The sequence below is a fragment of the Gamsiella multidivaricata genome, assembly GCF_025024155.1.
Source record: "Gamsiella multidivaricata strain RSA 2152 chromosome Unknown BC939scaffold_3, whole genome shotgun sequence".
In the NCBI taxonomy this organism is placed as follows: domain Eukaryota; kingdom Fungi; phylum Mortierellomycota; class Mortierellomycetes; order Mortierellales; family Mortierellaceae; genus Gamsiella; species Gamsiella multidivaricata.
Window position 1 is genome coordinate 296,341 of NW_026251711.1, and position 22,955 is coordinate 319,295.

The 22,955-nt window shown below is 49.9% G+C and overlaps 7 protein-coding genes across 7 annotated transcripts; 3 read left to right on the top strand and 4 right to left on the bottom strand.

Moving 5' to 3' along the window:
• Nucleotides 1-804: 804 nt before the first annotated feature.
• On the bottom strand, nt 805-1,206 carry BC939DRAFT_498658 (uncharacterized protein; the record flags this gene model as incomplete). Its single annotated transcript, XM_051559843.1, has 1 exon — nt 805-1,206. The coding sequence occupies one exon, from the start codon at nt 1,204-1,206 to the stop codon at nt 805-807; it is 402 nt and encodes a 133-aa protein (XP_051417169.1).
• A 488-nt stretch (nt 1,207-1,694) lies between these two features.
• On the bottom strand, nt 1,695-5,003 carry BC939DRAFT_436040 (natural resistance-associated macrophage protein-domain-containing protein). The gene is made up of 3 exons (XM_051553560.1): nt 3,962-5,003; nt 3,397-3,555; nt 1,695-3,307 (listed from the first exon to the last, which is right to left on the bottom strand). The coding sequence occupies exons 1-3, from the start codon at nt 4,731-4,733 to the stop codon at nt 1,905-1,907; spliced, it is 2,334 nt and encodes a 777-aa protein (XP_051417170.1). The 5' UTR covers nt 4,734-5,003; the 3' UTR covers nt 1,695-1,904.
• Nucleotides 5,004-7,402: 2,399 nt separating this feature from the next.
• On the top strand, nt 7,403-8,745 carry BC939DRAFT_147266 (glycoside hydrolase superfamily). The gene is made up of 2 exons (XM_051550198.1): nt 7,403-8,117; nt 8,330-8,745. Exons 1-2 carry the CDS (start codon nt 7,487-7,489, stop codon nt 8,536-8,538), a joined length of 840 nt encoding a protein of 279 aa, XP_051417171.1. The 5' UTR covers nt 7,403-7,486; the 3' UTR covers nt 8,539-8,745.
• Nucleotides 8,746-8,832: 87 nt separating this feature from the next.
• On the bottom strand, nt 8,833-11,758 carry BC939DRAFT_436048 (malate synthase). Its single transcript, XM_051553561.1, has 3 exons — nt 11,273-11,758; nt 10,217-10,361; nt 8,833-10,087 (listed from the first exon to the last, which is right to left on the bottom strand). Exons 1-3 carry the CDS (start codon nt 11,631-11,633, stop codon nt 8,953-8,955), a joined length of 1,641 nt encoding a protein of 546 aa, XP_051417172.1. The 5' UTR covers nt 11,634-11,758; the 3' UTR covers nt 8,833-8,952.
• A 1,265-nt stretch (nt 11,759-13,023) lies between these two features.
• Nucleotides 13,024-15,834, bottom strand: BC939DRAFT_524825 (uncharacterized protein; the record flags this gene model as incomplete). The annotated part of the gene is made up of 4 exons (XM_051561283.1): nt 15,590-15,834; nt 14,960-15,345; nt 13,911-14,828; nt 13,024-13,793 (listed from the first exon to the last, which is right to left on the bottom strand). The coding sequence occupies exons 1-4, from the start codon at nt 15,607-15,609 to the stop codon at nt 13,024-13,026; spliced, it is 2,094 nt and encodes a 697-aa protein (XP_051417173.1). The 5' UTR covers nt 15,610-15,834.
• On the top strand, nt 15,835-20,297 carry BC939DRAFT_436053 (P-loop containing nucleoside triphosphate hydrolase protein). The gene is made up of 5 exons (XM_051553562.1): nt 15,835-16,386; nt 16,535-16,680; nt 16,829-17,035; nt 17,133-19,425; nt 19,531-20,297. The coding sequence occupies exons 1-5, from the start codon at nt 16,020-16,022 to the stop codon at nt 19,911-19,913; spliced, it is 3,396 nt and encodes a 1,131-aa protein (XP_051417174.1). The 5' UTR covers nt 15,835-16,019; the 3' UTR covers nt 19,914-20,297.
• A 229-nt stretch (nt 20,298-20,526) lies between these two features.
• Nucleotides 20,527-21,443, top strand: BC939DRAFT_436055 (uncharacterized protein). The gene is made up of 2 exons (XM_051553563.1): nt 20,527-20,769; nt 20,897-21,443. Exons 1-2 carry the CDS (start codon nt 20,644-20,646, stop codon nt 21,353-21,355), a joined length of 585 nt encoding a protein of 194 aa, XP_051417175.1. The 5' UTR covers nt 20,527-20,643; the 3' UTR covers nt 21,356-21,443.
• Nucleotides 21,444-22,955: the final 1,512 nt, after the last annotated feature.

Genomic DNA, 22,955 nt, shown 5'->3' on the forward strand with positions numbered 1-22,955 from the left:
CAGCAGAGTAATTGAACTCAGTACGAGAGGAACCGTTCATTCGGATAAATGGTATTTGGGCCTGCCTGAGCAGGCAATGGCCCGAAGCTATCCTCTGTTGGATTATGGCTTAACGCCTCAAAGTCAGAGTCCATGCTAGAACGCGACGATTACCGTCTTTTTCGATGTCCCAATGTCTAGTTGAATACGGATAAACCCTCGGGCCCTGAATCATACTGTGTGGGGTCGTCTTGTGAAGCGGAAAGGCTTCATGAGGCGCCTGCTAATGTTAATTTCAAATACTGGAAGGGATAAATCCATTGCAGACGACTTTTATTGAACAGGATATTGTAAGCAGTAGAGTAGCCTTGATGCGACGACCTGCTGAGATTAAGCCCATTGCTCCATAGATCTGTTCGAAAGAACAGCCTCGTTCTCTAGCTTTCTCATCCTCCGTTAATTAAGGATGGGGCATGGACCCTGAACTAATTTATTTTATTTATTCCGGAATCGCGAGTGGATGTCCCACAAAAAGTGTTGTGTGCCGCAACATAATCCAGGACATGGAAGACGTTTGAAGATATGAAATGGTCCATATATAAAAAATATATATGAATATATTACTTTACCTTTTGGACAAAGGGAGGAGAGGGAGGTCGTTGGGCGTCCTTCCTTGTTGTAACGGCACGAAAGCCTGGTGATACAATTCAGTTTTTTTATTTATTTTTATATATACAAGACAATCTTTTGCGCTCAAGATCTACAGTAGGCATTACACATCCTATACACGTACTCTGCCTCCGCGTACAACATCGTCTCTGCTTCCTAGGCCTTTCTCGCCTTGGTCTCCTGCCTCTTCTTCTGTCTCTCCACCATGACAGGTTGAGACACGACCCCCAATGCTCGCACCAAATCTGAATGTGTCGCATCATGTCCGCCCCCTTCGAGGTTCTGGATCAGGAACGGGTTCCTCCTCACCACCGCGTTCTTTTTTCTTCTTGGCGCTGATTTCGTGGGCTCTTTCGCAGCGCGGTGGCGGGTCCGTTGACGGAGATTTGTTGACGACGACGATGACGATGATGAGGCAGGGGCAGAGGCGATGTCCTGTGGAACGGCGCGCTTTCGGGTCGGGAGAGCTTCGACGTGCGAGAAAGTGTCCAAGAGGACGAAGAGGGCGATGAGGATGAGGAGCAAGAAGTAGGGAGATGTACAAGATCGGAATGCCATTGTGTACTATGTTTGATATCCTTTGTGTCCCAGAGTTGATGCAGAAGTATGGAATGTAAAAAGGACGAGCTACGAGTGGGATGAAAAAATAAATAAAAAAAAGTACAAAAGAAAATGCTTAGAATTGAACGATGCTGAGCATATGAGGGGAGGAGAGAAGTAAAGAGGAAAAGATGCAAGGAGAATATCCGGAAGAAAAAAGAGTAGAGTAAAGCCAGGAAGAAAGATATACGAGCTCCAGAGGCAGGCGAGACTTATTTATACAGAAGTACCCCCGTCTGTTGCAGGTCATCTGTGCAGAATGAGCCATTGTCGCTCATGACGCCAAGACGCGCCTCCTCCACGTTGGAGAAGGGGGTTTTTTTAATGCCCAATTGTCTCCGAAGGCTAGGCGACTAGGCGTTTGTACATCTGCTTTGATGCTTGGACCCTGTCTTTGTTTGTTATTCCGGACCCTTTGGTGCGCGACCTTACGAAATTACAATCAAACCTTAGTTCCTGTTTAGTTTCATAAGACGCCTTAGACTAGACTAGCGAACGAGTCAGGGTCCATGCCAAATACATGAAACACCCGCATAAAGTACTCACACCGTTTTATTTACATAGCTCTCCACATTGGCTGTAGAAAGCCCATAAAGAGTATTTCTCTAATTGTCCCCCTTTGAAAAAGGGATGGAAAACCATGAGCTGGATGCTGTCTATTCGCCTCGGATAGTCTGGACAAGTAGATAAAAGTTCAGGCATAGCAGGACCACGCTAATCAACACCGAGATGATGACCAGCCACCACGGGTTCGCAAAATTGTGCAGCAGCAGCATCGGCCCTGTTCCAGCAGCAGGAGGAGCCCCAGCTTCCATCCGAGCGCGATCGACCGTCGACTCTGCATGATGCTCCTCATCGCGCGCCGGATGCACACATTCATCGTTCCTGTCCTCGACCGCGGGCACGGGCGTGTTCACCGCCTTGGTATCGTCCTGCTCGAAACCATACCTCAGCTCCCCGGGTTTATCATCATTATCCTGCACCGGGATCGTCATACACCGTCCCATGCTTGTGAACAACACCAAGGGGATCACTGCGAACGGTAACTGAATACTCAGCGCCACTTGACTTGCCAACAACAGCTCGCTCAGTCCGCTCTTCCCCTTGATGATCACAATCACCAACGCGGGGATAATCGCCAGGCATCTCGTCAAAAGCCTCCTCACCCAGGGTTTCAAATACGAAGCCCCCAAGAATCCCTCCATGATGATTTGTCCCGCCAACGTCGCCGTCAGGGTCGAGGATTGACCGGCCATGAGCAACGCGACCGCAAAGACGTATCCCGCAGCCTTGCCCAAATACTGCGACAGCAAATGGAACGCGTCAAAGAAATCCGCAAGTCCCGAGGTATCCTGATCCGGATACTTGTACTTGAACGTCGCCGCTGAGACAATCAAGATTGCAGAATTCACATACAACGCAAACGTCAAGGCCACGGTCGAGTCCACAAACGTATACCTCAACGTCGTCACAATTGTCGAATGCTTCATCGACACCGACCCCTTATCCTCCTCAGCCATCGTCTGCCGCTGCTCCGTCGTCATCAGATCCTGTGTCGACGACATCGATGCCTGACTGCTTGCCAACTTGTTCAGCTCCTTACTCGTCCGGAGCTTGACAATGCTCGAATGCAGGTATAGGTTATGGGGCATGACCGTCGCACCAATGATTCCGATCGCCAGATACAATGCCTCCTGGTTCTTTAGGATCTCGATATTCGGCAGGAACCCCTTGAACACATCCTTGGCCACGGGCTGTGCATAAGCAATCTCGGCCGAGAAGCACACACCGACAGTCGAGACCAACACAATGACGAGGGCCTCGAAGAGTCGACGGGACTTGACAGACTGATCGTCCCGGAACGCGAAGAGGATGATGAGTACATCTGCGGCGGTGATCACCACGCCCCAGGGCAACGGGATCTTGAACAGGAGGTTCAAGGCGATAGCGGATCCGATGACCTCGGCTAGATCGCAGGCAATGATCGCCAGTTCTGCGAGCACGTAAAGGATCAAGTTCACGTACCTGGGCAGGAACTTGCGGCACGCTTGAGCCAAATCTAAACATCGCCAATAAAAATCATTTGGTCAAAAAAAAAAAAATCATCCCTGAAACAGCTCTAGACCACTCACTATCTGCAAAACTTACCCAGGCCAGAGACTACGCCCAATTTGACGGCGAGACCTTGGAGGACAACAGCCATCAGGTTTGAGAGCAGAATGACAAACAGGAGCATGTACCCAAAGCTGGAACCACCCGCCAGATCAGTCGCCCAGTTACCAGGGTCCATGTATCCGACACTAATGACTGTAAGGCATCACAAAGGTTGAATGATAAATTAGCGGGGCTATGTTACCTCTTCCAATTGACGGAATACGTTCCTGGGAAAGAATAAAAAAAAAAATATAAAAAAAGGTGTGTTTGTTTGTTGGTCTCTGTGTTGCTGACCTTCGTCGTGTGGTCCAATTGGGCGAAATGAAAGAAATGAAAAGAAATGAAAAAAAAAAATGCTTAAATTAAGCATGGAAGAGGCTAGACACTCAAGCAACAACTGCAAGGGCAATTGCTCAATACATCAACGAATCGATACAAATGAGTGACGACCCTGCAAGTTGAGCAATCAAAGAACATAATGTCCGCGGACATTGGGAACATATGCTGAGAGAGCAGAACAAAGAAGGTTGTGCGAAGGGAAGCGGATGGGCACACTTACTGTACCCAGGACCAACAAAGCCCATGAAGCGCTTGAAGATGACCATCATATTCTCGAATCGAGTTGGTTTGATAGGAGGGAGCTCACGCGAGTCCAAGGCGATGCTGCTGTTGGCAAAGGTACCACCAGTGTGCAACGGTCGTGACTGCGGGGATACGGCTCGGTTGTGCATCGGCGAAGTCGAGTGCGAGTGATGAGGAGGAAACTGAGAGGAAGTGGACGAGAGAGAAGGCGCTGTGTCCTTGGCAGAGTGGGCCTTGGGTCGGGACCAAGGAAGGGTGAGTCGAGATAGGAATGATGTCGAGTGCGGATGTCCATCCTGTCCCTGGGTGTCCACGTCCGCCATCGATTCTGGCCCTGCCTGGGACAACACCTCCACACCCGCCGACTTCTCATCCTCGTTGTCCTGCAGGTGGTACTCCTCCTTGTTGGAGCGGACTGCGGCAATTGCCACAGCAGCAGAATCAATCTCGCTGTCTTTGTTAATATCGATTGATTCCGCTCCCGCCCGATCTGGTCTCCTTTGAACCGCTGTGGCAACGGGTGCAGGCGCAGGCGAGACCAGAATCTCCTGCTGAGGACGAGGAGTAGTGTTATCCTGGGTGCCACCGGAGGTGATGATGCCGTTGGAAACAATTAAGGCCTTGTCCTGCTCAAGCGACTCGTGCGAGGACTTGATCCCGGCGCGGGACTGGGGTGGGGTCTGCTCAAAGGGCAGCTGGGCCCTTGGGCCGTGCAGGTCCAGCTGCTCGTCAGGCGAGGGCAGATTCATGGTGTTGCAAGGATGAATGAAGGTTAAGGTGAGGATGGAATGGAATGGAGATGATGCTCAGGCTCAAGAAGGACGGAGGGGGGAATGAGGATGGAGGGATGAGGGAATGAAGGAATGAATGGGACGAAGGAGTGAGGGGTGTGAGTTCTCTGCCATCATCCCTATGCGGGGCGGTACAGGTGTAGACCAATGTGTTCTAGCCCCGCTTCTACAGCCCTTCATGTCATCATCTGAGAGGGGGGGTGCAAGCGCACTTTTTTTTTTTTTTTTTAGCGACTCGCTTTCCGCGGGTTTCCGATCCACCAGGCCTATCGCAAGGACGCCTTCAACTCTGTTAGTCACCTCAATTGGCCGCCTTGGACTGTCGCGTTTTTCTCTCCTGCTGCTTTCCGCACCAGTCGTGTTTTCGCGCTTTTCTTTTTCTTTTTTTTTTTCAACCCATCGCATCGCATATTACATACATGATTGCATGCTTTGCAGGGGGGTTATTCTCTGCAGATGCGAATCTTGCAGAGTCCTGAAGAAGTAGAAATGAGTCTGTTTAAAAAGATATGTACGTCGTAAGTGTGCCTAGTGGATTAAATGTACCTTGCAGCGGGAAGAAAATACCTTACTCTTCACCGTGTCTCGCTATCATCCTCTTGCATAACTCTGACAAGGCAAGGCTGTCCTAGATTTCGTAGTACTCAACGAGAGGATGGACGCGTTTTTTTTTTTAATCCATCCAAAAATCGCTCAGCTCGACTTATGACGTATGACCTGAACGCGGGTAAGGTAGGGTTAAGATCCTGTTGGAACCATATTTGGATTAGTGTTTTAGAGATTGTCGGTAGACTAGATGGGCGCCGACTTGAGATCCCATCGCGCGAACACATCAACATATCCGATGAGATTCAGTGTAAAGGACAGTAGAGGGGGAGTCCCTCTGCTCCGTTGAGTTGGCCGACAGACGAGACTGTCTACGGTGCTTAAGTCTAGAACAGTTTCTGGCGTATTAATTACCTCTTGGACGGGCATGGGCACGCATGGGCGTGGGCGTGGCGTAGTCTATGGTTGGGCAGACGGAGCCCAGGAAAATAGAAGGAAGCGGACATATAAATAGACAATTAGGAACTGGGGGGGAAATGTCTCAGTCCTTTGTCCCTGGTACCACTGCATGGGGAGGATGAGAATCAGTGGGTACCAGGGAGCGATGGGGCCCAAGGGGGAGAGAGAGCGGGTATCCCCATGTCGACGAAGATGTCTGCGAACATACCTGGGGACCGATTAAGATAAACTACTTTTTTTTTTATTTACTCCTTCTCCATTCTTCTTCCTCTGTCTACCTTGCCCTTTTCCCCTTCTTTCCCCCCCTCCTGCGTCTGGCCGCGACCGGGTTCCCATCCCTTCCTTCGTCCTTCGTCAACCTCCCGCCCAGATTGCAACAGCAAACGGCCGACTCTCGAGTATCGCCTTCGAATCCGAATCGAATCTCATTCCAACTCTTCCATTTCCTCAGGGTTTTTGTATTAACCCTTTCGCATTAATCCCTGCCATCATCACACCTCCTCTCCCCCATCCCCTATCATCCCCCATCAAATACCATCACAAACGTGTCCTGCACAGCAGCAGTAGCACACGCACACATACACACACAAACAAATTTCTATCTAGAATAGCAAACCCCGATTTTAATGTCCCATCTTAACAACCACAGCAGCCCTGACGGGGGGAACCGCCAACACCCACATCCAGGCCAACAGCTCAACTCCCAATACTACCCTCCACAGGACTCATCCACCTATGATGACGATTATGATAACAACAGCACCTCCGCCTTCCAAATGCACCAACACACCAACAACAATTCTAGTTCAACTCTCACACCTCAGCAACGTCGTCAAGAAGAACGTCGTCTGCATGGTGAGATGGCCGTCAGTGCTTCAGCAGCAGCAGCAGCAGCCGCTGCAGGGACGGGTGCTTCACCTTGGTTGAAGAAACAGAAGCAAAAGTCGAGCCGATGGAAGACGATTGCGTGGGCGGTGGGCGCGCTCTTGTTGATCGCACTCGCGGGGGTCTTGGCCTGGTACTTTGCAGTGTACAAGAAGAATCAAAGTAACGGGAACGCTAGCGGATCCAGGAATGATGGGGGTACCAAGAATGGTGGGGGTGGTGCGTCGGGACCTACAGGTAAAGGCATCGAAATCGATACTCTTTTTTTTTTTTGGTGTTTTTTTTTTTTGAAGGGGAGGGGGGTCGTTCACTCGTTTCTTTTCGCTTGCTTCGTTCATTCGTTCGTTCGCTCGTTCTTTTTTTCAGTTCTTCTTTTCAGTCCTTCTATCAGTTCTTCTTTCAGTTCAGATTCAGCTCTTTTATTTAATTTGTCTCTCATGGTTTTGTCCTTCGTTACACGAGGGGAGGAGAATGAGCGGGCGGCAAATAACAAAACAGCCCCCCTCTCCCAGGATGGGCGTTGCGTTACAGGGAAATGTGTAACGCCCATGGTCTTTCGCGGTCTTTCACGGTCTTTTATTAACCATGGGTCGATCCTTTTTTTTTTTATTGTTTTAAGACGCGTTTCTGCTTTTATTCATGTTCATGCCTAAAAAAAAAAAATCCATATGGAATGAAGAAGTGACGGAATACCAACTCAAAAAGTCTCATATCCCCCTTTTTTTTTTTTTGTTTCTTGTTCACCTCTTTTTTCAGTGGTCACCCCGAACGGCACGGTCGTCCCCAACACCAATTACCCACTCAAGCGGGTCTTCTACGGGATGGCCTACGTGCCCATGAACGCCCAGCTCCCGGACTGCTACAACACTCAACAGACCGTGGACGACGAACTCCAGCTCCTGGTCCAGACCACCCGACGGGTACGTCTCTACGGCACGGACTGTCATGTCCTCCAGTACACACTCGATGCGATCCAACGGCTAAAATTGGATCTAAAGGTCGTCGTGGGTATCTGGATCGATCAGGATAATACGACGTATACACGTCAACGGGATGAATTCTTCAATGTGGTAACAACCTATGGCTGGAACGACATCATCGGAGTGAGTGTCGGAAACGAGGTGATGTTCGATAGTTACCAGCCGCTCGAGGTCCTGATGGCCCATGTGACAGAAGTCAAACAGAAGGTCGTCAGTCTGGGACACCCAGAGATCCCAGTGTTCACATCGGATCTGGAGAGTGCGAATCGACCGCCGTTGACGACGATCGAGGATCGGGCAGGAGTGAATTTGCATCCGTTCTTTGCGGGCGTGCCCGTTGAGGATGCGGCGGCTTGGTTCTGGAAGTATCTGGTGGACGTGACCAATAACGTGAATGCGGACAATGCCACACCGATCGAGCTCTGGATCACGGAGGTGGGCTGGCCGACCTTCCCGACCGGCTCTAACACCAGTAAGTCCAAAAACGCAAAAAAAAAAAAAAAAAAAAAAAAATAACCTCTTATTGCTACTGATGACGCGTCAAGCATCTGTAGGGGGAGCCCCTCCCTCCCTTTTTTTTTGTTTGCCTTGTCCCGTTTTGGGTAAAAAGCTATGGTTGTTGAACCGATGTTCTGACGCATCTTTATTTTGTATTTTTATTATTTTTGGCTCCGCGATCAACAGACGCATCGATCCCCTCGATCCCGAATTTGCAGACCTTTGTCGACACCTGGCTATGCGACGCGAACGCAAAGGGAACTCCCTATTACTTCTTTGAGTTCTTTGATGCGCCCTGGAAGATCTGGCCCGGCTCGGCCATCGAGGGCTTCTGGGGTCTCTTGACCATCGACAAGAAACTCAAGATCAAGCTGCCGGATTGTCTTGCCAGCTAAAAAAAAAAAAAAAAAAAAAAAAAAAAACGGGAAACGCAAATTGCGACCCGCTCTTTTTTTTTTTCTTTTTTCTTTCCTTTTTCTTTTTATAAATGTTCGCATGTTCGCAGATATCCCGCTTAGCACTTCATAATAACAAGGTCTTTCTTCCAGTCCCTTTTATCGCCATCATACAACCCACGAAATAATAAGCATCGCAAACCTCCTTGTAATGACCATGCGCCTCGAAAAAAGAAAAACAACTCATCAACAAAAAATAAAAGGCGCACATTTTGTTTTTAATTATTTATTTAGTTTTATTGCCGAGTTAGTTGGGAGGGGGAGGGAGGGATGGTTGGGTTTCTTTGATACAATGCAAAATGATTTTTCTTTTTCGTTCGGTTCCTTGGGTTCCTCTGTTGGACTTGGTTGTTTTTAGATCTTGGCCTTGACATCGTCATAGACAACAATGTCCTCGTACAACAGCGTCGTCAAGAAATCAGCATAGTCCTTGCCCGTAATCTGTCCTGCGAGGTGCTTCTTTGCCTGTCCAATCTTGCTAGCCTTGAATCGCTGCTCACCCATCTCCTTGGCCAGCTTCTCGACCTCCTCGTCCAAGATCTTCAACAAGAACTGTGGGGTCACAGTCACACCCTTATCCGTCTTGGCCTGGTGCTTCGCCCACTGCCACAACTGCGAACGCGAGATCTCGGCGGTCGCAGCGTCCTCCATCAGATTGTGGATCGGTACACATCCAGCCCCGCGCAACCATGCCTCCATGTACATCAAAGACACCGACACGTTCGAGCGAATACCGGTCTCCGTGACCTTGCCGCCCTTGACGTTCGTGTTCAACAGATCCTTGGCCGTCACATGGACATCGTCGCGACGGATATGAAGCTGGTTGGGCTGGGGCATGTGCTCGTTAAAGATCAGGAGCGCAATCTTGACCAGATCCGGGTGAGCGACCCAGGTGCCGTCGTGACCGGCCTTGACCTCACGCAACTTGTCGTTGCGGACCTTGTCCATCGCGGCCTTGTTGGCGGCCTCGTTGTTCTTGATCGGGATCTGAGCGGCCATACCACCCATGGCATGGACTCCACGCTTGTGGCAGGTCTTGATCAACAAGCGGACGTACGCATCCATGAAGGGGGTCGTCATCGAGACATCCGAGCGGTCGGGGAGGAGGAACTTGGGGTCCTGGCGCAACTTCTTGATAACCGAGAAGATGTAGTCCCAGCGACCGCAGTTCAAGCCAGAGGAATGCTCGCGCAACTCGTAGATGAACTCCTCCATCTCAAAGGCGGCCATGATGGTCTCGATCAAGCAGGTACCACGGATGGTGCCACGGGGCATGCCGATGTAGTCCTGCGAGAGGTTGAAGACATCGTTCCAGAGACGCGCCTCGAGGTGAGACTCCATCTTGGGCAGGTAGAAGTATGGGCCAATACCGATCTCGACCGACTTTTTGGCGTTGTGGAAGAAGTAGAGCGCAAAGTCAAAGAGAGAGCCCGATGTCACTTCGCCGTCGATCAACACGTGCTTCTCATCCAAGTGCCATCCGCGGGGGCTAACCAAGATGTGATAAAGAGGTGTCAATAGCAGGGCAAGCTGTTAGTAAGGACGAATCAATTGAAATAGGATCTGATCGCTGGCAATAAAGAACGATTGACGATTGACGATTGAGTGCAAGACATACCGGACAATGAGGGTAGCAACCTTGCCGTCCTTGCGGATGTTGTATTGCTTGCCGTTGGGGGCGGTGTAGGAGATGCGCTGGTGGATGGCATCCTTCATGTTGACCAGACCCGAGAGGTTGTTCTCGAACGTAGGGCTGTTGGAGTCTAGAGATCGTCATCGAATCAATTGAGGTCGGCAATAGAATGAAAGAAAGATCAAAGGTTAGTCGCTTGAGACTGAACATGGTGTGACGATGTAGACCAAGTGGTGCAGCATGGCCCCTTCAATTAACTCTTTGAATAAACACTGAAGGAGGGCGCATTCCGAGGATGGATTGGCACGTGAAAGAAAGAATAAAAGGAACACGGACACTTTTTTTTTTTTTTAACACTGCCCCCGTGTAGACTTTCTTCAGTCCAAGTGGACTCGCTCCTGATTCGCTGGTTTTTGCGGGGGGGATGAGTAAAGCGGGGACTCGCCTCCGGATAGACTAGGGTGGGCCGCATCCACAACCCTAATTCTCGCCTTCCCTCATTCCTTCCTCAACCCCACTTGCTGCATGCATATCTCTCCCATATATTTTACTTTACACGCTTTACACGAAAGAAAACGGATCTGCGGTTGTTTTTTTTTTTTTTTTTTTTTTTTTTTTTTTTTTTTTTTGGTTTCTGGGTACAGTCAAATGACGACACTCTCCTCGCTTGTCAAAAAGGATCATCCATCCAGCCAGCCCATTGTCCTCTCAAAGGGAGACAACTCCTCCTGCAGATGAACCCACAGAAAGAAAGAAACCTTTTGTTTTCTTGCTGCCTCCCCCTCCTCTCCCCCCACAATTCCCCCTATATTCAAGACCCCGTTTGTTTCATGGAAAAAAGGACATTATCTTTTTTTTTCTCACGACTCAGCATCCTCATGCCCGATGCTCACTCTCTTGTTCACCCTTTTTTTTTTTTTTTAAGGGTGATGTTCGCGGTAGCGGTGATAGATCCACGTAAAATGAAGAATAAGAATAAAAATAAAATGCAATGTGCTCAAGAATTATTTTTTTTGGCCGTGATGGCGCCGCGTCCTTTACCTTCGAAATCGGCCATGAAGGTGGCGGCTCCAGAGTTCAACGCATTGATGACCATCTTCCTGTCGACGGGTCCCGTAATCTCCACACGGCGATCTGCCATGCCGGGAGCGGGGATAGCGCCGCGCCAGGAGACATCGTCGCGGATGGCCTTGGTCTCGGGCAGGAAATCGGGGAGGATGCCCTGATCGATCTGCTGCTGACGGAGGACGCGCTTCTGGAGAAGGGCCTTGCGGGTGCCGTTGAAGGTCCTGTGGAGGGTGGCGAGGAACAGGAGGGCCTCGGGAGTGAGGATGTGGGTGGCCTGCTCAGCGGAGACCTTGCCGAGGATGGTGACGCCGGGGACCTTGGAATCGAATGGCATGTTGGATATGAAAGGAGGGAGTGTGGGTATGGGGGGAAGAAGAGAAGAGGGGGGGGGGGTGGAGAAGAAGTCGTTTGTTGTCGGAATGAGGGGAGAGAGAGAGAGAGAGAGAGAGAGAGAGAGAGAGAGAGAGAGAGAGAGAGAGAGAGAGAGAGAGAGAGAAGGAGGAATGGAGCGATGGAGAAGGAGAAGAAGAAGAGGGAGGGTGCCCGCGTTTTGCGCTTCTTTTTATCCGTGACTTCAGCGCTCCCTTTTTGGTGTTCCCACACGCGCGTGTGGATGGATGGGGACCCTCTCCCTCCTACTCTCTTACTCGAATTATGTACTCGACTGGATGTTTGAATGTCTGAATGTTTGAATGTCTGACTGTTTGACTGTTTGAATGTGCAATTACACAGTCGCCCTTTGATTCATTCTCATGTGCCTAAATGTCCTCTGAGCCATGAAATCATCGCTGGACCCAACCTGCAGCAGGAAGAAACCGGGACAGGCCGCACTCACATTAGTCTACTTACTACTCACCACTCTCATCCATCCCACGCACGCACTCACTCCACTCATGTTTAAACAACACTCGCTCTCTCTTCCACTCTGTCCCCTGCAACAACATCAACAACAACAGTAACACCAGCAATCAACACTGGGAACTCTACTGCTTACGCGTGCAAATCAAGGAAAGACGATCCTGGAACCCAGTACCTGGCCCCCCCCCGATTGATCTCACTTCATGCTTGTCCCTCCCCCTTTCCCCCGCATTCTTTAGTCCCCTAAAACCCAAAAAAAAAAAAAAAAAAAAAAAAAGGAAAAGAGTATCTCCTCCGACAATGGTTGTATCATTGTGGAGAAAACTAAAAAGAAAAGAAAAAAAACATAAACAACGCAAGAAAATGAAAAGATATGACAACGAGCCGATTGATACTCGAATGAAATCGCGGGGAAATACGGACACTGGCCCTTTTTTTTTTACAGTTTTTTTTTTTTTTTTTTTTTCGGATTATTTTTTCCTTCATCTCTGGACCGAGGAGGGGAGGGACCGAGGGGGGCCCACGCCCAAACCAGCCGACAAAGGTCTATGTATGCTATGTATGCTATGTATGGTACACATAGCATAGACCAGTCGGTAGGAGGGGGAACCGTGTGCGCTGGTTGCACAAACGGATCATCGTCGTATCTCCATCCTCATATCCCTCTGATAGTATATCCTCCTATACATCTTCGCATAACCATAAGAGGCACACCCATACACCCACACACTCACTCACACACTCACACTCACACGCGTCCCCTTACTAGTCTTCTCTTTATCTTTCTCCCCACGGATAGATAGACTGACTGCTTGCTGCATGAATAAAAATACCTTTATTTCCATGCTCCATAATCCATTAGACTATCACCGCTCCACATCTGCTCCTGCGCCCGATGCAAGCTGTGCCTTCGTGACCTTGGGGGGCAAGGGCCGAAACAACTTCTGCTTCTGCCGGATCCCTCCCGCTGTCTTCTCCACCGGGTTCGCCGCCAACTCTGGCAGCAGACACATCTCCCTCACCATCGCTCCCTCCCCCCTCGGCGTCCAAACCCTCAAGGTCACGGCCTGCTGCTCCCCGCGGAACTTGCCCGACACCATCACCCATCCAATTCCTGAAAAGACCAAGTCGCTGATCCCGTACTGCCCTGCTAGTTGCATAGTCGTGTTCTCGCGCTCTTGACGCGTCATATTCGCGAGGATCGATTCTATGGGATCGCCTTCTTTTGCTGCCCCTTCCAGTTTGGCAAATGGATCTGAATAAGAAGAAGAAGAAGTGGGATAGGGCTGGTTGATGATAACAATGTCCTTGTCAGAGACAGGTGCGAGTCCTGGAAAGGCCAGTAGACGTTCTTTGGAGCCAAAGGGAGGCTGTAACACCGTGAGATCACCCTTCGCGGTCCTTTCCAGGAATTTGTCCGCAGCTGCGGTCGAGGTCTTGTGGAGGGGGAGGGTTGTGAACACAGTGATCTTTGGTACCGGATTCGAGCCACGTTGACGTCCAGAATGTGTTGCTGTGCTGTCAGTTAATATTGTTGCGGAGGCGGAGGCGGATGCGTCTAGAGTGCTGTCCGTCGGCTTTTTTCCGATAGAGATGCAGTCGATCCTGACGAGGCCTCCCAAGAAGAATGATTTCCCTAGTGATTGAAAAAAAAAAAAAAAAAAAAAAAAAAAGACAAATATAACGCATTAGGACAAAAGAATGTTTTCCAAACAGCACAACATTAAATTTCCACACAAGCGCTTTGCTTTACCTTCCTCAAGCATGAAGCTCGCGGGCTTGAGCATCTTCTTTGGTAACGAAACATTCAATTCCTCAAGCGTCAGCCAACTCGTCAACTGCGCACGATCATCCCTCACACCAGGCGTGTCCATCAACCATTTCGTCTGAACTTCCTTAAATGTCGCGCCCATAAATCTCGACAGCACACTCAACGGAACCTTGATCTTCTCCAACGTTGTCCCCGGAACATTCGACACCGTCGTCTGATACCGATACAACTTCTCCAGTCCTCGATCCTTGTACACCGTCTCGTACTGGTCGATATCCTGACCCACTGAATCCTTCCCTGTCAGAGTCGCCCATTCCTTATCGCCCTCACTTTCCGTCGTAGAGGAGGAGACGTCCCCCAAAAGCGCGCTCAACTTCCGTTGACGCTCCAGTTGTTCGCTTCCGTAACGGGCTCGCTGGATCTGTGTATTGTTTGGACGCCAGCGACCGCTTTCGCGAAGGAAGGCGTTCAGGAGTTGGGACTTGCCGACGTTTTCAGCGCCGACCATGACAATGTTGCCCTTTCTTCCCGATTTGTCCCACGAGGTACCGATGCTCTTGAGTAGCAGTCGGATTTCGTCGCCCGCAGGGTTCTTGGCGCTGACGAGGTGGATTGCTCGGATGTTTTCGCTCAGTCCGTGAGAGTCGAGATAACGCTGTATTCGCTGGATGACTTTATGTCTAAGAGTGCCCAAGGGCATAACATCGAACTTGTTACCGACAAGAATAATAGGCGTTGTCGGGTATTCCTTCGAATCCCGATGCTTCCTTGCCTTGGGTTTGAGAAGTTCATCGATGATGGGTTGAGGCAGCGAGAGCGGGAAATCGATCAGATCGACGACCAACACGACCGTCGCAGTCTTGGATTGCGCCAAGGTCTCGATGTGCTTTGGGATGGGTGCTGGGGGGACGGGAAGAGGATCGAAGGACGGACAGAGGAATTTGCGAGTGGCGAGGCGTGATGCAGGAGGGAGTGACAACGGTGACAGACTAGTCGGGATGGCGTCGTTGGTTGGATCACTGGCTTCTTACTCAACATCTCGACCACTTCCTCAACCTCCTCCCGCACCTCTGGTCCTTCTTTTCCAGGGTGACGTTGTTCTGAGGATTCGTCTGTCGTGGGAGAGGGAGCAGCTGGCAGAATGACACCCATCTCTTCAAGAATCTTGGGGTCTAATGTCTTGAGGTGCTCCTCGTACTGTGTGTGTGTCATTGATGTCGCATCCGGATCGAAGGCTGGTTGTGTCGATTTCTTGGACTTTTTTTCCGATATTGATTCCGAAGCATTGGTCGTATCTACTGCTTTGGTCAAGTATCCTGAATCCTGCGGGCGATCGATCTGGAAGGGGGAGCCACATCCAGGACAAGGCACGCCCACTAAAGGCGTCAGATCAGGATCCTGATCAGGGGGAGCTGTACTATCCGTGGAAGATAATGACCTGGAACTGTTCCTGAGAAGCCCTTTACAGGATGTACTGAATGGAGCAGAGAATGTTCGTGGGTGAATATATGTCTGCGGAGCAATTGATGGCGTGTTCTTTAAGCGGCGTGGACATGTTGAGACACGCGAGACTGTTGTGTTCGTGGTGAGTGCACGACGGGTAGCGTGGACTCGACAGAGTGCTGTGGTGGGGCGACTCATCCGAAAAAAACATTCCGCACTTGCGGACGAGCGTGGCCATGGGATCATGTTATTTTTCTGCGGCTGGTTTGGGTAGACTTGCTGATGATCCCCGTTTATGTGTTTCTTGTTTTTCGTTCGTTCAAAGGAAAAAGGGATCTCTTTCCTCCCCCTCCCTCTTCGTTTTTTTTATTTTTGGTGGCGAAAATAGTGGGAAAAAGAGAGGTCACTAACTGTTTACAAGTTTCCCATGCTTTTCTGGAAGGGGGCCGCAGTCTTCTTTGTCACACACACTCACCATAGCTCCACTGACTTCAGTAGAGCACGTTCCCGCTCCTTCGTTCTTTACTTCACCTTTCCTCTGACGCAGTTTCCATATTAAAAGCCCCTCCTTATTTAACACTTCTTCTCTGACAGCTCTCACCTTCACGAAAACCAACACCACCTAAACCAAACCAGGACTAAAAAAACATGCCGTCGATTCCAGAGTCGGAGCTCATTCGTCTCCAAGCGAACCAAGACAAAGTCCGGAACATTTGTATCCTCGCCCACGTCGACCACGGCAAGACCACTCTTTCGGACTCGCTTCTTGCCTCCAATGGTATTATCTCCTCGAAACTCGCGGGCAAGGTCCGTTATCTGGACTCGCGTGAGGATGAACAGGAGCGTGGAATCACTATGGAGTCCAGTGCTATTTCATTGTATTTCAAGATCATGCGACGGGCCGCTACGACAGCGAACCAGGGCCAATCTGCTGCGGTGACAGATCAGAGTCATGCGGGGACAGGTTCTCCAACAGATTCACAGACGGGATCGCCGCAGCCATCTGCTACGGAAGGTATGTGTGTGTGGTTATCCCACTTTTTTATTTTTTTATTTGGAAGTATCTTTTTATTTTCCACGGATTTCCCAGGTTTGGATTAACATGGACAGTATTTTTTTTTTTTTTAATTATTTTCTTGAATCAAAAAACACGCGCGCTGTAGTCAAGAAGAGCGTCTCGGAGGAATATCTGATCAATTTGATTGACTCGCCAGGACATGTCGACTTTTCAGGAGAAGTCTCGACAGCATCTCGACTCTGTGACGGAGCCCTCGTCTTGGTGGACGCTGTCGAAGGTGTTTGTACACAGGTAAGACAATCTAGTCTCTGTCATTCAAAAAAAAAAAAAAAAAAAAAAAAAAAAAAGTTATCCGCTTACAAACCCAAAAAAGAAAAAGAAAAAGAAAAAGAAAAAACTAGAAAACTAAAACTATGGTTTTCCCCTGCGCATTTATTAGACTCACACGGTGCTGGGTCAGGCATGGAGGGAATCCGTACGCCCGGTCCTGGTCATCAACAAGATTGACCGACTGATCACAGAACTGCAGTTCACACCATTGGAGGCCTATACGCATCTGAATAATATCCTGGAACAGGTCAATGCTGTCATGGGAACTTTCTTCTCCGAGAACGTCCTCGAGGAGGACTACAGGAAAAAGGCAGAGGTTCGAATTCTCTCTTTTATTTTTGGATCGTATTTGCTATACAAGAGATACAAAAAAAGTCTAACTGGATATCATTCTTAATGCTCGCTCTTAATAGAAAAGAAAGGAGCAGGAGGGCAAGGAAAACGAGTCGACAGAACTAGAGGACACTTTTTCAGATTGGCATGTCGAGACACAGGACGATTCGCACATTTATTTCCACCCATCTCAGGGCAACGTCATCTTTGCATCCGCCATCGACGGCTGGGCCTTCAGAGTCGACCAGTTCGCGGCAATCTATGCACAAAAGCTTGGTATGAAAGAGGGCATCCTCCGCAAATGTCTCTGGGGCGACTTTTATCTGGATCCCAAGACCAAACGCGTCATTGGATACAAGGGACTCAAGGGTCGTGCCCTTAAACCGCTCGCTGTACAGATGGTGCTCGATAATGTCTGGAAGGTCTATGAGGTCGTTGTCACGGAACCGGATAGGGAGATGACAGAGAAGGTCGTCAAGTCATTGAACCTAAAGGTGTTGCCGAGGGATATGAAGTCAAAGGATACACGTGCGACGCTGACGACAATCTTTTCTCAGTGGCTGCCGCTCTCGACATGTGTGCTCCTGGCGGTCGTGGAGCAGCTACCTTCGCCCCCAGCGGCGCAGAAGATCAGGATGCCAAAGATGTTGCATCCATTCGAATCGACGCCTTCAGAACCGACGGAGGCATGGGAGCTGGGAATGGTCAACTGTGATGCGTCCAGTGGTGTGGTTGCGTACGTTAGCAAGATGGTCAGCGTGCCGTTGGATGCGTTACCGAAGAACAAGCGCAAGACTCTGTCGGCAGAGGAAATGCGTCAGCGTGGACGGGCCCAAAGGGAGCAACTGTTGGCGAATGCCAAGGCGGCCGAGAATGGAGAGGTCGGCGTGCATCTGGATGTGGACGAGGTCATTGCGAACCGGACCCATGCCGAGGCCGAGGAGAGGGCTGCGATGGAGGAGCTGGAAGGAAAGGAGACGTTGATCGGATTCGCGAGGATTTATTCCGGAACTGTGCGTGTGGGTCAGAAGCTCAAGGTCTTAGGGCCCAAGTACGATCCTGCACAGCCGACGTTGCACTGCACTGAGGTTACGGTCGACAGTTTGTTCATGATTATGGGACGCGACTTGATCGGACTGGAGGAGGTCCCTGCGGGCAATGTGTTTGGTATCGGAGGATTGGAGGGACATGTCCTCAAGTACGGAACCCTGTGGGATGCTAAATGGGAGGGCGGACAAAATCTGGTCGGCAAGGGACCCGGAACGGCGCCAATTGTTCGTGTTGCACTCGAGCCAGAGGATCCTTCACAGATGGCACAGTTGGTCCGGGGTCTGCAATTGCTTAACCAGGCGGATCCAGCGGTCCAGGTCTTGACCCAGGAGACGGGAGAGCACGTTATTTTGACATCGGGCGAGGTACATCTTCAGCGATGTATGGCAGATCTGAGGGAGCGGTTTGCCAGGATTGAAATCTCGGTCAGTGAGCCGATTGTGCCATTCCGTGAGACAGCGATTGATGCACCGGCGCAGCTGGTAACCTCAAGCGCCATGTCTGCCAATGAAGCCTACCAGGCTCGCGAGCAGGGCGAGAAGCTGATCACGAAGAGCGAGACAGGAGCCCGTGGAACGATCACGGCAACGACACCTAACCGCCATGTGCGGTTCGTGGTCCGGACGGTGCCTATTCCTGAGGAACTGAAGAAGTATCTGCTAGAGCATGCGGACCAGGTTCAAACGTATGTGGGGACGCTACGCAATGTTGGCAGCAGGGAATCTTTGACGCCATTGGAGGTGGCATCAGCAGCAGTTGGAGCAGACGTGGGAGAAGAATTAACAGCTGCAGTCGCAGCTGTAGTAGCACCGCAGCGCACTGCTGAAGAGGAGGGTAAAATCCAGGAAAAGATGATGAATGAGCTTAAACCTTTGTTTGCGAATGCTGGTGAGGAGTGGAAGGGCAAAGAGAAGGATATTCTTGCGTTCGGACCTCGTCGAGTCGGACCAAATCTGTTGATTAACAACCTGGGTATCGACTTTAGTCGCAACAGGACAGGCGGTAGCAACAATGAGAAGGGCGACGAGGAGAAGAATGCAATCACGGTGCAGGATATGGCCGAGTCGGTACACACTGGATTCCAGATTGCGACAAACAGTGGGCCGTTGTGTGGTGAGCCCATGCTGGGGATGGCGTTCTTTCTGCAAGAGATTAAGATCCTGGAGAACACGCAGGAAGGAGGGGCGGTTGAGGGAAGGTCCAAGATGGCGGTGACGAGTGGACAGGCGATCACGACGGTGAGGGACGCCTGTCGTCTGGGATTCCTGGAGTGGAGTCCTCGTCTGATGTTGGCAATGTACTCTTGCGACATCCAGACGACTGGTAAGAAAACCCATCCTTTGTCTAAGATGTATTATATTCCTCTTGTGTAGTATGCTGAATGAACCGCTAACATGTGGTTTTTTTTTCTCTCCAATCCCTTTGTAGCTGAGGTCCTGGGCAAGGTGTATGGAGTGATTGCGCGTCGTAAAGGCAAGATTCTGCACGAGGAAATGAAGGAAGGAACACCATTCTTCTCGATCCAGGCGCTGCTGCCTGTTGTAGAGTCCTTTGGGTTCGCAGACGATATCCGTAAGAGGACCTCGGGAGCGGCCTCGCCACAGTTGATCTTTTCACATTTTGAGGTGTTGGACATGGACCCGTTCTGGGTGCCGAATACGGTCGAGGAGCTGGAGGATCTGGGCGAGAAGGCGGATAGGGAGAATGTAGCGAAGAAATATATGGACACTGTGAGGAAGCGAAAGGGGCTATTTGTAGAGCAGAAGATTGTCGAGCACGCGGAGAAGCAGCGGACGTTGAGGAAGAACTAGCGGACCGAGGTAGCGATGAAGATAGATCGGTCGAGATGTACGTTGCTGAGTGGACAGTAATAAAAATCGAGAAGGTAGCGTGAAATGAAAGGAAGCAGGTTTTGCGGCCGGATTTAGGTTTGACGCGGTACCTGAAAATAGCTACACGCGGTGGGGCCTCGTGCTTTTCTGGTTTCAAAAATGAAAGATGTAATCAGCGCAAGCGGACAGGGGCGAGACTAAAGCGAATACAAGTCTATGGAGCTGTGCATCGCACTAACTGAAGGTGCTCGTGGCACCGTTGGCGGGGCCCTTTCAAGGGAGAGAGGTCTGCAGCCTGTGGCCCAGCAGCGCTGCTGTGTGCGATAGCATGCAGAGGAGGATAAAAATAGAAAGTGCCATGAGAGAGAACGATAGAAAGAGAGAAAAAAAAAAAGAGAGAGCAGAGAGCAAGGGCTATGGGGTGTGCTCTCGTGGCCAATCAGGGACGACCAATTTAAGCAAGGTTCGGCTTGTGCCTGGAATGTGGCTCCACCGACTTAGTCCGCGCTGTTGTCGTCGTCACCCCCTCTTCGGTTCTCGTACAAAAAGTTCGCCTTTTCTTTTCTCTTCTTTTTTTTTTCTTCTTCTTCTTCTTCTTCATCTTATCCCACATCAGATCCCTTTACACTACCCTTTAGTAGACACCCTCACTCCCACACTCTTCTCACTCACACCTCCCCTCCTCTCCTCACCAAACATCCCATTCACCATGAAGTCCACTGCTCTCTTCGCTTTCGCCGCCTCTGCCTTGGCTGCCGTCGCCACTGCCCAGACCACCGGCAACACCACTGAGATGCTCAAGTTCACTCAGCCCATCGCCTCCACCACCTGGGTTGTAAGTTGACACTTCCTATCTTATCCACACCATTTACAACTCTGTGTGCTATAAACGCCCACCACTGTGTAAACCAATTGAAAGCACACCCTTACTCAACTGCCTCCTTCTCCATGATTCTACATAGGTCGGTGCCACCAACGCTTCCATTACCTGGGACACCACTTGCGACGGCCAGTACGACGCCGTCCTCCAGATCCAGGTCAACGGCCTCCAGCAGCCCGTTTCCAACGGTGTCCTCGGCACCGTTGACTGCACCAAGAAGGGCACCCTCAAGGGCTTCACCGTTCCCGATGTCGTCTCTGGCTCGTTGTACTCGATCTTGGTCAAGAACACCAACACCAACATTCTCTCGTACTCGGCTCTCTTCAGCATCCTCAACCCTGCCAAGCCCGCCCCTGCAACGACGACCACCACTGTCGCCGTCCCTTCGACCACCGCTGCCGGTAACTCGTCCACTTCCGTCACCGGCACCACTACGACCACCAAGCCCACCGCCACCCAGACCGCCAGCGCCGCTGGTGCTCTCCAGGTTGGCTCCACCGTTGCTCTCCTGGTCGTTGCTGCCGCTGGTCTCTTGCTTTAAATCATATTCGATAAAAAAAATTAATCATAATAAAGAAGAATTTGGAGGTGTAATAATCATTTTTCATCTTTTTTCATTTCGAGGATGGGGGGACGGTAGAGATATAGTCCCGAAATTACATTGCACAAAGAAATGCATGTTTAATTTCCCGCGAGAAAAAAAAAAAAAAAAAAAAAAAAAGTCGAAACGGGAGGAGGAGTGGGTGTAAACAAATACACAGAAAATGAGTTTGAACGGGCGTACAAACTCTCATTCGTCCTCAGGCGACAACATGATACCCATGGTCCTCTTGTATCTTTGTATCTTTGTGAAATCCAGGGTCCTTCATAACAACAACAACAATAACAACAGCAACAGCAGCAGCAACAACATCCTCGAAAGCTGAGGAAATATGCTTAAGTGCGGGGGGAAAGATAGTTCTCTTTTCCTTGAATGAATGATTGAATGATTGAATGAATGAATGAATGAATACCTTTTCGGTTAAACATGTACTTAGTTCGTTAGTCTCATCGACATCTGGAGAGCATTTGCCAGAATACCGAGGACCGACCCAAGACCGCCCTCGCCCTTCTCCCTTCTTCTTAGCTCAGCTTACAAGATCTTTAATAGATGGATAGTCTAGGAAGGGATGTCGACTGAGCGCCTTTTTTTTTTTAAGTATACGGGCTCCTCATATACATGTACTGTACATCCTCACAGGATTTTTTGTGTGGAAAAAAAATCCTTTTGTCCCCCGCCTGTTCTGCTCAATTTTTTTTTTCTTTGGCTGTATCGACTCATAATTTGCAGGCCAAGGAAAAAAAATGCATGTGTGTGGTGAATCTTGGTCGATCCTCCTGGAATTTATTAAGTCCAGGGTATTTTTACATCAGAATATGCGCTGACGAGGATGACGAGGATGAACGGTCTCCAACAACGAATCCCCCCCCCCCTCCCCCTCGGAGATTCGATGGAACATGGACGGTGGATTGGCATATTATAGACTAATGAAACCATAAGATGGATCGACAGCAGCCTCAAAATGGGTCGCTGTGTTGAACAATAAGTCTCATTAACTCTCACTATGCCTTTGGTCTAAGCTTCGACCCTCCTTCAGCCAGTCATCTTGGACTCTAGCTTTGTTTCGCCAAACTCAACACCACACCAAATCCCTCTGCAAAGAGCTTGTGGATGTTCTTGTTGCCCGCCCATTGTAAGCACAATCTCGGCGATTGTCCTTGCGACTTTGGCAGGATACGATACAATGAAGCTGATGTAATGATTTATGCGACTCCAAAGTAACTGCTAGATACCCACACCATGGTTGCTGGCTTTTTTTTTTTTTTTTTTTGTGGGCTGAACTGTTAAGCGGACTTTTTCTGCGTCGAACCGGTCAAGCGTCTTCTAAACCTTGGACTGATATTCAGCACCTCAGCGGTCGCGCCCACGAACTGAACTACAACAAACATGATCAGGACCTAGCGCTTTTGTTCGTCAGGAAAGGAGAAAAATGGCTACTTGGTCTTGATATTGGCATCCAAAACATCCATAATTAACTCCTCGTGGTTAATTGTCTGCAATTTGTTCGCTCATCTGCGTCAGAACATCTCATGTGAGGGTT

Bases quoted from the DNA above. Each gene is read 5' to 3' on its own strand.
- BC939DRAFT_436053 (XM_051553562.1), top strand. From the start codon at position 16,020: ATGCCGTCGATTCCAGAGTCGGAGCTCATTCGTCTCCAAGCGAACCAA. The intron at 16,387-16,534 runs GTATGTGTGTGT...CGCGCGCTGTAG, and splicing joins GCAGCCATCTGCTACGGAAG to TCAAGAAGAGCGTCTCGGAG. The intron at 17,036-17,132 runs GTTCGAATTCTC...CGCTCTTAATAG, and splicing joins ACTACAGGAAAAAGGCAGAG to AAAAGAAAGGAGCAGGAGGG.
- BC939DRAFT_436055 (XM_051553563.1), top strand. From the start codon at position 20,644: ATGAAGTCCACTGCTCTCTTCGCTTTCGCCGCCTCTGCCTTGGCTGCC. The intron at 20,770-20,896 runs GTAAGTTGACAC...GATTCTACATAG, and splicing joins TCGCCTCCACCACCTGGGTT to GTCGGTGCCACCAACGCTTC.
- BC939DRAFT_436040 (XM_051553560.1), bottom strand. From the start codon at position 4,733: ATGAATCTGCCCTCGCCTGACGAGCAGCTGGACCTGCACGGCCCAAGG. The intron at 3,556-3,961 runs GTAAGTGTGCCC...GATGCCTTACAG, and splicing joins CTTTGTTGGTCCTGGGTACA to TCATTAGTGTCGGATACATG. The intron at 3,308-3,396 runs GTAAGTTTTGCA...GGCGATGTTTAG, and splicing joins GGGCGTAGTCTCTGGCCTGG to ATTTGGCTCAAGCGTGCCGC.
- BC939DRAFT_147266 (XM_051550198.1), top strand. From the start codon at position 7,487: ATGGCCTACGTGCCCATGAACGCCCAGCTCCCGGACTGCTACAACACT. The intron at 8,118-8,329 runs GTAAGTCCAAAA...CGCGATCAACAG, and splicing joins CCCGACCGGCTCTAACACCA to ACGCATCGATCCCCTCGATC.
- BC939DRAFT_436048 (XM_051553561.1), bottom strand. From the start codon at position 11,633: ATGCCATTCGATTCCAAGGTCCCCGGCGTCACCATCCTCGGCAAGGTC. The intron at 10,362-11,272 runs GTAAAGGACGCG...GACGATCTCTAG, and splicing joins CTTCATGGCCGATTTCGAAG to ACTCCAACAGCCCTACGTTC. The intron at 10,088-10,216 runs GTATGTCTTGCA...CATCTTGGTTAG, and splicing joins GTTGCTACCCTCATTGTCCG to CCCCCGCGGATGGCACTTGG.